Source organism: Diorhabda carinulata, chromosome 2 (genome assembly GCF_026250575.1).
Source record: "Diorhabda carinulata isolate Delta chromosome 2, icDioCari1.1, whole genome shotgun sequence".
Taxonomy (NCBI): Eukaryota; Metazoa; Arthropoda; class Insecta; order Coleoptera; family Chrysomelidae; genus Diorhabda; species Diorhabda carinulata.
This window is the reverse complement of record NC_079461.1, coordinates 3,141,215-3,155,896: the sequence shown is the minus strand read 5'-3', so window position 1 is coordinate 3,155,896 and position 14,682 is coordinate 3,141,215. Positions and strand designations below refer to the sequence as shown.

General features: G+C 29.3%; 2 protein-coding genes across 2 annotated transcripts; one reads left to right on the top strand and one right to left on the bottom strand.

Moving 5' to 3' along the window:
* Nucleotides 1-158: 158 nt before the first annotated feature.
* LOC130904075 (60S ribosomal protein L21) lies at nt 159-997 on the top strand. The gene is made up of 2 exons (XM_057816630.1): nt 159-288; nt 476-997. Exon 2 carries the CDS (start codon nt 484-486, stop codon nt 961-963), a length of 480 nt encoding a protein of 159 aa, XP_057672613.1. The 5' UTR covers nt 159-288; nt 476-483; the 3' UTR covers nt 964-997.
* Nucleotides 998-4,995: 3,998 nt separating this feature from the next.
* On the bottom strand, nt 4,996-14,093 carry LOC130904073 (ubiquitin carboxyl-terminal hydrolase 46). Its single transcript, XM_057816628.1, has 8 exons — nt 13,938-14,093; nt 13,727-13,807; nt 13,225-13,441; nt 11,991-12,071; nt 9,272-9,381; nt 8,874-9,209; nt 8,382-8,525; nt 4,996-8,049 (listed from the first exon to the last, which is right to left on the bottom strand). The coding sequence occupies exons 1-8, from the start codon at nt 13,938-13,940 to the stop codon at nt 7,942-7,944; spliced, it is 1,080 nt and encodes a 359-aa protein (XP_057672611.1). The 5' UTR covers nt 13,941-14,093; the 3' UTR covers nt 4,996-7,941.
* Between the last annotated feature and the right edge of the window lie 589 nt (nt 14,094-14,682).

Below are 14,682 nucleotides of genomic sequence, written 5' to 3'. Positions count from 1 at the left end.
CAATGAATAAAACAAGATTAACAACTTAAGAATGATATATATATATGATATATATTTATATATATATATATATATATATATATATATATATATATATATATATATATATGTATATAAATGAATTTTTACTAAATTTAAATCTATAGGAGTAAAATTCAATTTTATTTAAGTAGTAGAAGTAAGAATTTAATATTAATAAAAAGATGGCGCAACGAACATTATCATTGTTGACGTTGACACATTATCCTCCGCCATTTCCTTTTACCTTGTTTCTTGACGCTTGAAAAGGTAATGTAATACTTTATTCAATTTATTTTAATATATTGATAATTTATAATTAAAAATTTGAGAAGTGTACTCATTTTTTTTAAACAATAATGTATGAATAACAGTAGAATCCTATTAGTTATATGTATTTTTTCAATAACCATGTGGTTTTCTAACCTAAAAATCATATAAATATTTCAAATTTTAGGTTTCAAAATGACCAATTCAAAGGGTTATCGTAGAGGAACTAGGGATCTCTTCGCCCGCAAATTCAAAGAACATGGAGTAATTCCACTTTCTACATACTTGAAAGTTTACAAAGTAGGGGATATCGTAGATATCAAAGGCAATGGTGCTGTTCAGAAAGGTATGCCTCATAAAGTATATCATGGTAAAACTGGTCGTGTTTTTAACGTAACCGCACATGCTCTCGGTGTAATTGTAAACAAAAGAGTTCGCGGCAGAATCATCCCCAAAAGAATCAATATCCGTATTGAACACGTAAACCACTCCAAATGTCGCCAGGATTTCTTGCAAAGGGTAAAATCCAATGAAAAACTCCGTAAAGAAGCAAAGGAAAAGAACATCAAAGTAGAACTTAAGAGACAACCTGCCCAACCTAGGCCTGCACATATTGTCAGTGGAAAGGTTCCAGCACAAGTGCTCGCTCCAATTCCATATGAATTTATTGCTTAGGTTTGTTAATTTTGAATAAAACAAATTTGCTAAAGTTTTTGTTTTTTTTGTAACCAATTCTAATAAGTATCATTTAAGAGAAAATGACTTCAACCCTTTCAGTGCCAGTTTGTTTATTTGGTGTAAGTGAAGTTTTTGTATTGAATTTTTTTCAAAGGGGTCTTTTAAGAACACGGGGCATATTTGTCCAAATCTAGGTATTGGACATGTAAATCCTTTTGGTACTTATTATTGTAATAACTCAATTTTTTTGGTACAATATGTCTACTTATTATAAACTAAGTGTGATAAGTAGTAAAACAGTTTTTTCATGGTGGTACATTGTAAGCTGCATAAATTGTTTTAGTTCTTTTTACTTGCTTCTTCATAGTACAGCAATGACACCTTGTAGGTCTTTCCATGGGTATATATTCATAAGATCTTGATGCCATAGCTAATTAGAGATTCAAAGAACTAAGTAATCCAAAAAAACTCTTCCTTTTCTCCCTGTCAGTTGGTAAATATAATCAAAAAGTTTACTGCAACTGTTATCAACAGCTGATAAAAAACCTTTCTCCACCACTTAGTTGACTTTCTGTTCATATCCTAAATGACGAGTTGAAAGATCATGGCATTCCATATATTATTTCAATCATCTTGGGGCAAGAAATATCTATTTGGCTATCATCTTTGGCCTTTCTTTTCACTTCAGTAAGGTCATTTCTAAAGTACTGTGGCATTCTTTAGTGTCCTTCCAAGAAATTGTGTAAGTTTTGTACTTGTAAGAAATCTTTTAAAACATAATGACATAGTCTATATTTAAAAAAAAAACATCAAATAATTAATTAATTTATTATAACTAACGATAATATTTACAGAACAAAAATAAAATCTGCATAGCAGTATATTTCGATATTAATGCACTAGTTATTTTTGACATCATTTATGAAAACAATTTAGGGTAAAATAAATTTGTTTTCTTCAACATACGTACCTACATTTGATTGAAGAGAAAAACTAATAGAAATGATATTCTCTCATCAAGGTTTGCACCTTTGATGTTGGAAAACAGGCATCTTGGAATAATTATTGCTAAATACATGAAATGTTGGTAAATAACTGGAAAGTTGAAATGAAAACAAATTCATACTACCAATGAACACTTCCACTTGTTCAACAGCAGTTTATAAACTCTAAAAAGCTAACAATAAGAAGACGAAATTTCGTTGGAGGAATCATTAATTACATAACTATATTAAATTATAGTAAATTCATTTTGTTGTTGAATACTCAGATTTTTTTTGAGAAAAATTTCAAATCAAATATAGTTGATTTGTTATTTCTATTTAATTACTGACTGTAAGCAGTTTAATAAATTTGATTATCAACAAATTTTTAAAAAGTGGTCTCTGAAACAGTCCAGAACATTTTATAAGCTGGTAAAAGGTACTGCGGATCTAACTAAATTTGAAAAGGGGGCAACAAAATAACTTTTTTTTGACAAAAAACAAACTCTCCACCAAAACTTGTTCTATTTCACATAATTCTTACTGTTACCTTTTTAAGGCTATATTAAAGTCTTTTTCTAAATATATTTGCACAGGTTTCCAATAATTGACAATTAGACAGGGGTTTGAAATTTCAATAGTATGTTCGAATATTTAATATTAAACAAATCTAAATTTTGCATATATATATATATATATATATATATATATATATATATATATATATATATATATATATATAGTACAGGAAATAATTATTCCCATATAATATTAGTACAGTCAATTTGTGCTCAAAAGAACCCCTAGCGGGAAAGTTTTGGGGTTATTTTCGATTTTTTTCATTTTTTTTATGTTGTTTGGGATGCTGAATCCGAATCTAAGGTTTGTTAACAAAATTTTTCTTAAAAAATAATAGTTTCAACTATAGTTTGAGCCAAAACGGTTTGTCGGAGAAAAAAATTGTGAAATTTGTAGGAAATTTTATAAACTTTCATTTTATATAGAAAGGTACAGTTGATATTTTCCGAGTTATAAGCAGAAAAAATTAAATTTTTTTCAATCTTTTTACTTTTTGTATTTTCTTCAACGTTCCGTTACGAAATTTTGTTATCAACCTCAGATTCAGCTCCCCAAAAATATCAAAGAAATCAAAACTTTTTTGTTAAAAACCCAATTTGACTGAAGTATATTTAATATTAGGGATTACCACATGCTCTAAATCTTCCATTTCATTATTTTCTTTAAATAATCTTAAGGATACCTGTGTCAATATCTAAAGAACATCACGTTACAGAATGTTGTGTAAAAGTCGCACATTTAAATTACTAAGTAAAAAAATATAATTTGGTTAGATACCACTACAAAAAAATCAAATATTCAATTTTTATTGAACGTCTGAAGCAGATTAGAAATAAATAAAGTAACAATTTAAAAAACAAAATATAGCCCATAATTTCCTATAAAAATTTTGTAATATCCAATAAATGAACAAATATTATTACGAGGGTTAACTCAAAAATAACTGGTTTTGGGACCATGAGGTTAGTTTACAAATGTCACGTCATGTCTTTATTATATTTGTTTATTTAAATACGTGGTGAAACAAGAATCTTTATTGACGCGTGTGAAGAAAACCAATTAATACGGAAGGAATTTTTTTGTAGTGATAATTCTAAAAATTAATTAGAAATATGGAATGTTATTCGATTTGTTTGAAACAATCTATTTATCCAAATATTAGTAATATTTCATCTATCAAGACAGTTGAATTCATATTTTTATCGAATCTTTTATAATTAAGTTTTTTAATCGAAAAAAAATTTGTAACTTTGGTTATATTATATATTATAAGGATCCTCACAAACAATCAAAGTGTTCCTTTCTATTCAATATTAATCGAATTCATTAACGCTTCTGTTTAAATGAATGGAAATCCATAACGGTCAAAGAAGAAACTTCGAGAGCCATTTGTTCCAGGAAATCTGTGACCGGCTGGGAATGAAGAAGACCAAGACGACCGTATAACACTTACAATCGAATGGAATAGTCGAGAGAATGAACATCATTGGCACATATCCGTCTAAAGTAGTTTCCATATGTGAAGTGGTTCACAAGTTACGGCCCTGGAATGGAGCACGCGCTGGGCTGCTCCGAATCTCCTATATCCCTAAACCTGAATCTTTTGCGAATTAGGTCCAAGTAAAGAAAAGCCGTGACCGTTGATAGACGCTTTCGAATATTGACTAAGACGCCAGTTTTGCTGTGGCTGTGGCAGAACTTTCAAACGCGTTTTCTCGAAACGGTGAACACGATATTTCAAAAACTACTAGACCGATCTTATTAAAATTTATACGGCATCTTTAATATGTCATAAGACAGCGATTGAACTAGGATTAACATGATTGCTTCGATAGTTTTTTATTTTCTACGAGCGAAAAAATGAGTAAAAAATAGAATCTAATTTTCAAAAAGTCAATTTTTGTAATTTAGAATTCATTCTAGTTCAATCCTCAGTCTTAAATATTAAGATTAAAATGCCATTTGGTTTTTTGATTTCGGATAAGCAGAACACTTGGTCACCGTCAAGCACCTCAAGTTCTTGATGTCTTCCTGTCGGCCACTATAACTTTTTTTCACTTCAAACTCACCTCACCTCATTTGTAAAACTTATTAAAACGTTAATAAAGATTATACAAAAACAAGGAGATTGACTATTTCAATGATTTATCAGTAAAAAAATATTGAAAAGCCGAGAAAATACAGCATATAATGGATCAAAAAAGTCATTTACTGTTGATTTTCCTATAATTTGAATAGTCTACTATTCTCTACTATAATTTAATATTGGGCGCAGAATAATTGTCGTGAAGGATTCTCTTAATCCTTTGTAAAAGTTGTATGCTTTAATTTGATAATATCCTCAAAATTTTAGTTCCTTTCTTATTTTTCTGTACTATTACCATCAGTTTTATTTTCCCTAACACTCCAATTTTGGATAAATAGAATCTTGTTTCAGTATTTAAAGATTGATAATTGTTAGACATGATACTAAAAACAATATGCCAGTTTAATTTCTCACAATAATCTTATATGGCACAATATAATTGAATTTTTTGATAACATCAAACACGGTAATGGCTTCGAGTACAAATTTTCACCTTTCGTTTTGTCAAATGTATCGATGAAACTACTTTTTGAAACCTCTCATCCTTCTTTATATAGATGGAACTCCTTTACAAGATCTCATCAAAATATTATTACTTTAGGAGAAAAGTCCTTCCAAGGAGAGGAGAGGATATTATTCTAATTACAGTCATTTTCAATCAATTACATTTGGGCTTGAAGAACACACCAGAAACTACACAGAAGAAGATTTATATCCGTAGAGTACACCCATAGAAAGAAGAGATTGTAACAGTTAATGTCAATTAATTTTAAGCAGTAGTTGATGAAAATTACCCAAAAATAAAAATAATTTTGTATTTGGATGAGTTTAAATATTAAATAGTATTGGAATTAAGAAATGACATTTGTAAAAATTTGATATCTAAAGCCCGAAGAGTTTATATTGATCATTAACGTGTTTATTGTTATCAAATTTGATATATAGACCAGGGTCGATAATTTTTGAAACCAAAAAAAAAATAATAATAGTATGAAACGCATTGGAAAAAAGAGGAGAATGTAATAAAAACGAAAGGAAAAATAATTTACGGGCGAACTGAGGTCGGTACGGGAAAAAGGGTGACTTTTAAGGCCAAAAAAAGGTTTATCTTGAGATCCATGAAAAAAACTTTAATGACAATGTTGTAGATAATAAAAAAATCTACACTTTATTCACATAACCTCAAAATTGATGTGAAAAATGAAATAACCAAGTTTTCAGTTTTTATTCTCATATTTTATTATTACCCAAATAATTTTGTCCCTCCTTTTTATTATATTCCACTCCTTTTCCGATAGTTTTCATCCTACTATTATTTTCTTTACTTCTTATCATTTTGAAAGTTTCTACCCTGATCTAATAATTAAGTTAACATCAATTCATTTATATTAAACTCTCGATTAACTGCGATTCCAAATTCTTCTTACTCTAATTCTCAATTCAATGAATGAATTTCATAAAATTTTAATTATTAATCTCAACCCCTTCCCCTTCTTTATCCTTCTTTGTTTCTCATAACTTTCACCAATTTTCCTTTTTCAAAATGACCTTTTCTTGATGCAAAAGAAAATCAATTTTGCAGGATGGCTGACAAAATTTAACAAACGCCATGAGAGAAATTGGTCTTTACGGCGAGAAATCAAGCTATTGAACATTTAAAAGATTATTTTAAACAATTTCTTCAATCTGATTGAATTTCTAACAAATAAGTGTACAACGTTGATAAAATCATAATTGTTCTGGAAATGTTTGCAACTTTCAAAGAGAAAATCAAACTCCGGGGTATAAGTCTAACAATGATGACTAACTCATAAACGATATCATTCGAGGGAACATGAGCTGAGAACCTACCATGTAAATTGAAAGATGGACGAACCAAATTTATTTATTTAAGAAATGGTTGGAAATTCAATCCTAAAGTTAGAGAGCATTTAGAATCTCAAAGTTTACCACAGAAAGCTGTTTCATTGACACCGGGAGAATAGCTATAATTAAATTGGGAAGATGGAACAATTTTTACCTCCCAAATTGCTTCAATTAAGAAAGAAATACAGAACGAAATTACTGACAAAAAGGAAGATTATGTTTTTTAAATAATTTGGATGAAATTCACGACGTAAACAATACCTAGAAGTCAGTTCAAAAATCAGCATTCTTATAAAATCTTTGGTAGAATCTGAAAAGAAAAAAAAAGTTTCTATTCATGTTTTCAGACTTCAAACACCTGAAAACAAATTGTAAAAGAAGAGTTAGGTATGAATTTGGAAAAGAGCAATGGAGATAAGATAAGGTATAAAAGAAAGTGAGCCACGACGCAACTTTAGTTCATGTCTTATTCCGTATTTACAGGATAGCACAACACTTTGTGATGAAAAATCCAATACTAAATAAAGAAAATTTTGACCTAATTTCTAAAGAATTAAATTTGTATACCTCATCAAATGCTTATTTGTGTAAATTTGTTTTTTTTTTATAATTTCGCGGATAATCTAGAGTTTACTGTAGTACAAAAAACTCGAAAAAAATATGTTAAAACATCCCGAGACTCCCTTAAAAAAATAATTACAAAAACAATATAAAAAAATATACAAGTGCAACTTTCACAGTACAGTTCTAAATAACAACTCAAAAGTTTGCTTTTTTTAAAAAAAATAAATATAATAAAAACATAATAAATAACTTAGGGATCTTTTTACAACTTTTTTTACCACTTATTCGGGTATAATTCGTACAATATCGAAACATCATCAATCAAAAATTCTGAGCATTGAAAATTCATAGATTCATTTTTTTGCATCGCAGTTTGAATTGAACGTAATAAATAATGACTAGAAAGTGTCAAAGTTGTCATTTCGAAGTTTCGATATTCTAAAAATTCTTTTATCTTCGCTAGGACCATTTCCTAGAGAATTTCAAGTCATGCGACATTATTTAATCGCGCAATTGTATAAACGAAGAGAGCAAACAAGAAAAAAATGCCCAGGGCACAATTTAAGTAACATCTACTATCTATAATACAGAATTTACTTGAGGTGCTTCTCGGACAAATCCGAGAAACACTTGTCTTCAGGACATTAGATAATGTCATTTATATATTAATATATGTATAACATATAAAAAGAAACACAAGGTCATTTTTTTTCACCCAATTACCATTTATACAACTGGCGAAAACAGCGTTTCATTTCAAAGTGATAAAAATATACTCCGGGAACTGGCCTGAACTGGAATTATCAGAGATATTGAGATAGGGAGGGGGTTATTTGTACTTCTAGAGAGAGAGGAAACGCCCTCCCTTTCCGATAAGGCGAGATGCACTCTTAGAGTTCATAAGCTTTCTCGGCTTTGGTAGAACAGAATGTAACCAGTTTCGGATGATTTTTGGGTGTCTGCTGTCAGGCCGTAGAAGTCTTCTATCGTAGAAGCGTCAATTTTCTAAAAAAAAAAGTAGTGTTAGTATTAAAACATTGTTCAATCTATATCGGACAAAGATACCCCATTCGAAGTGGTAATTAACGAACGTCAATCATGGTTCAATGAAAATCTTCCGCAAGATCAAATTTGTAAGATTCGTCAAAAAAGTAGAATCGTAAAAATCGTAAGAATTCAATTCAAGTACCACTTCGATAGTCATTAATTTTGAAGTTAATATTAAAAATGCTCCACTGCATATAGTTGACACCATACAGACACAATTTTAATAACAATCTATAGATAATAAATGATTTGATGTTATAAACATTCATTGACATAAATAAATGACTTACATCGACTTGATCATCGTCAAAAAGTAGCCAAAACCCGTGGCTTTTAACGATGCTTATATAATGTCCTCTATTAGGTCCGCTACCACAATGTATCACAACAGCTACAAGATCATAAAGTCTATCTGGATTCAGTGCATCATCAGACTACAACAAAAATGTACAAGTCCAATGAATATCGATTCTCTAATATAACAAAAATTTAGAAAAACATATTTTCAAAAGCCACATTCAAAAGAAACTGTGTGAATCATTTAGATTGAATTTGATAATTAAAATAAAAAATATACAACAGTTCACAGGGTCCCACGGTTACTATAAAACAGACAAAAGACCAACTCAATAAAAGCGGAATACTTAGAGCACCGAAGTGATTTACATCCCAATCTATTCATTGCCCTAAGACCACTCCTGTTACTGTTGGGGCTGCACTACATGAAAAATTATATAGAAATGTGGATATATAGAGATATAAATTTTTTTTGTAATACTCACCGTATTAAATAACCTAAGTTCTAAAGGAAAGACCACTCTGTGAGAAACTTTAATATGTCTATTGTACTGTTCGACATATTTGAACCTTTTGAGGTGTAATGCTAGTATCATAGGTAATTTTTTAACGCGCATACATTTCTGCGCCTCTTGGTAACTGCTGCAGTTATCACATTTGAACTTGTTATCGCTACATAACGTTTCGGTATTACTGAAACACCGCAGGCAATGTGTTATGCTAGTATTCTGTTCGATGTCTACTTGCAAATCGAAAAAGTCTTCGTCTTTGCTACTGACGTTCTCGCAATTCAAACATCTCGTCTCACTGGTCAAAATACCCTACAAGTTTAGTTAGAATCACTGTCGCTAGGTTTATCACAAACAATAACTTCAATTCCTACCTGAAAAATTTCATGAACCCACGTTGGCTCGGGCGGACTATGGGTAGTACCATTTTCGCCCGAAGCTTTTGATTTGACATTATTTGTAGTTGAGTTTTGCTGCCTTTCAGCTGAAAATAAAATTTTTGGATATATTTTCAAATGTACAAAGTGAGAATGGAAAATAGACATTTAGTTTTCATAACCTATAAAAAATTATGGAATCTGTACCCCGGCCAGTAATAATCACGAGTTGACACCACGATATTCTGAATTATTTTGGCCATAATATTGACGCTCATGCAAAATAAGTCAATGGGTGTTTACAACGCTTATGATACCAACTTTGAAAGATAGAAACGTGAAGTTTACTGAGACCAAAAGTTTTAATAAATGTAATAATCAATGAATAGCAACTGAAGTTGGGTTTGTTAAGAAAATAAATGAAAATTTGGTAAAACAAAATAATAAGAACTCAAATAAATGAAAAATGGGAATTTTTCGATAAAATATACCAGTTTTGGATTGAAATTTGGTCATCCAGAATAATGGAAAATGGAAGCTAAGAAAAGAAACAAATGAAAAATGGGAATTTTTCACTAAAATCTACCAGTTTTGGACAAAAATTGAAATTTGATGATCCAGAATAGTAGAAGATGAAAATTAAGAACACAAACAAATGAAAATTGGGACTTTTTAGCTAATTTCCACCAGTTTACAACATAAATGAAAGTTTGGTAATCCAGAATCGTGAAAAATGAAAATTTAGAATTCACGCACATAAAAAATATAATTTTTCACTAAAATCCACCTGTTTTGGACAGAAATGGAAATTTGGTACTACAGATAGTGAAAAATGAAAACTAGAAACTTGGAAAGAAAAGAAAATTCAACAGCGCCAGTTTAGCTTTCATCTGAATATTTTAAATCCACTCCAAAAAGTTATTTTAAGAAAATTTATTGAAATGCAACGTAATATTATCAGAATATAAATAAGCAGGTTTATAATTTCGAGATTTTTTATCTAAATTTTCAAGATTCTAATCATTAAATACATTATGTACCCAGGCAATCTATCAAATGACATAAATTAATAAGTAGGTAATCAAAAATATATTTTAAAAGATGATTAAATAGATAAGAAAACATTTCCCATTATATTAAATAAAACTTATCGCTGTTTTTAGTTCGGTAACCTATATTATTAATCCGTTATTAGATATTATAAAATTTTACTGTTTGTTAGGAAAAAAATACAATAACATATGTCCGATAAACAACAATAATTTATATGTTTATCGAATTGATTTCAACTCATATGATTATGGGAAATTATGTCAAAAAATTATAATCAGACTTAAATTGTTATTCAACAGATTGATTTTTAATGCTCAGATATAAAGTAATTAATAAAGAACTACCAGAACGTTTTGCCGAATTTTTGCGCCGAAAGTTTCCATCAGTTGCTTCTAAATGTGTCACGAAATCACGGATTCATTCACAAACATTCAAGTAATTTGCACGCTACTCTGTCGACGTCCATACTAAGAAAGAATAAGAAGTCCGCATTTTTGTTTGCTCATAATTGAACACAACATCGTGAAGATGTTTCCATCGAGTGTTTGTCAATGTTTCACAGCCGAGGAGCCATCACTTCATACCCAAACCAAAAGAACAATCAAAACAATGGGCTGGAAAGGGAGAATCGGTTCCAAAAAAGGCAAAGACCGTTCCATCTGCAGACAAGGTTTACCATCTTGAAAAAGGAAAAACTACTAATGTTATAGTGTTATACGGATTTATTGCAACGTTTGAGTGAAGAAATCAAGCAAAAACAGCCGCATTTGGCTAAGAAGAAAGTGTTGTTTCATCAGGACAATGCACCAGCTCACACATCCGTTATTACAATAGCCGAAATCAATGAATTAAAGGTTGAATTGCTACCTCATGCACTCTATTCGCCAGATTTAGCCCCCTATGATCATTTTCTGTTCCAATACATGAAAAAATGGATCAATGGTCAAAGATTTTCCAGCAATGAAGAGGTGATGCGTCAATTAATAGCTATTTTAAAAAGCTCGACGATTCTAATTATAAAAAGGGCAAAATGTATTGAATAAATATATTTTTTGTGTTTTGCTAGGTCAAGTACATCTGGGACCATCCTCGTAAAAAAGGTCTAAGATATGAAAAGTTGAAAGAAAATTTAAAGCATTTTTATGTTTCTAAAATGCGTTTTGATTTTAGGTCTTCCAAAACTTATAAAAATAACTCATTTTAAAACAGAAGATAATAAATAATTTCATATTAAATAAAAGAAAGTTCCCATCACTGTTTTACTTTTTTTATTAATTCGTAACCCCCAATCTGAGTAGCCGAGACCGCGGCTGGCTAGGACTCAGTCATTCATATTTTCTTATTCAGTATAATAGGATACAAGTCAATTGAAAATAAATATAAATGATTAAGAAAATGTTCAAAAAAGTGTAAAATAAATTTAAATGAAACTAAAAAGAACCAGTCCGATGAATAATAGGAAACATAGGAAACGAGATACAAGTTTACATTTTCTTATCAATACTTTTTTGATATCACATGTTTTGCAAGCTATATCAAGTGTTTTTTTAATTTTTTGTATATTTCACCTTGAAAAAATATCCCTAATAAAACGTTACGTAATAATTACAAAATAGTTTAAATTCGTACAAGCATAATAAAGCAGTAATTAACTATGACTTACCTAGTATAATTTCACTAATGTGGTTGATGAGAAAATTTAAAAATTCATGTGCATCCTGCTGCATATAGTTATCAAATTCCTCTACAAAAAAAAACCGAATTATCTTGTTAAAACCATTGATTATTTTATGATTTACTGCTTAAAAATAGTTGAAATATTTAGAGAAATAATAACTGCTTTCCATTTACATTAAATTCAAATGAGTTATGTATCATCTTATACTCAGATAATGACGTCACTGTTCAGTAAATAAAAGGAACACATAATGTGAGTTAATATTCTCAATAACCACATAAAATTCACCATTATCATTGACGACATTTGATGACAAGATCTGACAACGTAATGTCCTCAATCTCACTTTCAATCTGAGTTACTAAAGCACACTTGTGCAGATTGCTGTTACAAACTCAGTTTGGTCTCACTTGTGAGACTGAAAAGGAACATGTATTGAATTGTGAGTTTTGATGTAAATGGAAAGTAGCTAATAATTAAATCATTTGGAAAATAGTGTATTGAGATTTCTAAATTTTATCAAAGAATTATACTTTTCTGGGACTAATATGTTTTAGAATAATTCAGTTTAGTTATGGGAAAACTGTGAATTTAGTATTTTTTTATTGAATCAAAGTTTATTCTCTTACAAAAATGTTTAAGAAGAGATATAAGTGAAATTTTTACAAAAAATCAAATTTTGTTCATAGGTTTTCCGTCCTGAATTCACTGGTATAACCAGGGTTGGACAAATTGTGTTTTTTCCGAAAAAATTAGAAATCAATTATTTTTATATAAAAATTAAAAAACCATGATTTATTTCGTTTTTTTTTTTCAATTTATATTATTAAAATTTGATGCTATGATATTTTTTTTTTGAAACAATATAGTTGAAAATGCGAAATTTCTGAAAACGTTTTACATGCTCTACAATGAAAAGATAATGACATAGAGAAAAACTGTCTGCCATAACTTGTAAGTACAATACAATAAATAGGTATTGAAAATTTGTTTGAAATTGGTCGAACTGATTCTGAGAAAACAGGTCTCAAAACAAGATCATTTTTAGTTCCCCAGAATAGAATCCATTTTAAGCCTACATTAATTGGAATTATGTGGGTAATTAATGCAATAATTACACAGTTATAACTAATTGAAATTATGTTTTGAACTACTAATTTCCTTAATTGACCATCACTGATCCTAATTCACCTTAGTTTATAGTATTTTACATACTAACCTTTTTCTTTTCGTAGCCTTGCTATAAATTTTTTTGGTGCTATAGATCCTACTTTTTTTTTCTGGGTGGCTATACTGTGAAAAAGGTCTGCGAGACATGTAAGTAATGTCTCTTTAGTCCTTTTATTCTTTGCTTTATATTCTAAAACTTTATCTCTAAATGGTTTACAAAAATACAAAGCTTGAAGCACTGAGTTGCTGTAACATGTATTCCCAAACTAAAACAAATACATTATGATAGAAATTTACAACAATTATATCAACAACAAACAAATTTTTAGTGATCTAATACAGACAACAATTAAACATATTTTTCTAACCACTATAAAAGTTTGTCAAGCATTGTTCATAATATTTGAAGAAACTAGAATGAAAAAGTGTTTTGTAATGCTGTTTCAATAGAGTTAACCAGTTTCTTATCTAATTTCTTTACATGAAATAATTTCGTATGAGTTGCTACATAATCTTGTAAATATGAATTGTAGTTAAATTATTATACATACATTAACTAAACCAAAGTAGTGCTCGTTGCAAGGAAATTGTTCTGAACCAATATCTCGTTCCAATTGGGAAATATTTGCACCCTAAAATATACATTTCTATGTTACATGAATTTCAAAGATATACTTACATCAGAAAAAAATGTTAAAACGTAGATTGAATAAATGTTATCAAAACGAATGTTTCAATTATCATTAGTGGTAATTATCTCACCATATTTTAGTAGCTAATCCATAACTTTTGGGTTGAAAATGTGCGAAATTAACACAATTAGTGAACGAGACATCTCCATTTATCGCATTTTGACGGTTGACAGATGTTAAACAAATTCACCAACGTTCGTTAGTTCATGTGTCATTTAGAATAACTGATACATATATGAACCAATCGAAAGCTTTAACAATTTTCTATCTTTTTATAATACTGTATAATACTCTGAGGACAGACGAAAATTAGCACGTGACCAATGTCAAAAATACAACTGTCATCAATTTGTTCAGATTTTAGGTGATAATTGTATTAATTATATAAAATTTTTTCATATTAATCACAATATTTGAAATAGTGTCAAAAATTTTGTTTCTACAACGCATTTAAAATTAAAAATATAGACAAAAATATATCTTCATTATATTGCTTGCAGAAAACTAGAAATTTTCATAAATACTTGGGATACTCTACAACAGATGACACTGTACCATTGAAATCGCAGTATCATCTGCCACTTTTAATAAAAATATTTACTTTAGGAATTGTTACATAATATATAAAAAATTGCTTGAAAAGATCAGTTAATTTCACTAATTTTAGAGATTTCAGCTTCATGATAACTTAATCACATTATTCTATTGGTTACATGAAGTTGGTATTTAATGGATCAATAATATGGATTCATTTTGTAAAAAGGAATTATTTGGTTTTACCTAACTCGATCACCTCTTTTACAAGATTTTTTGGT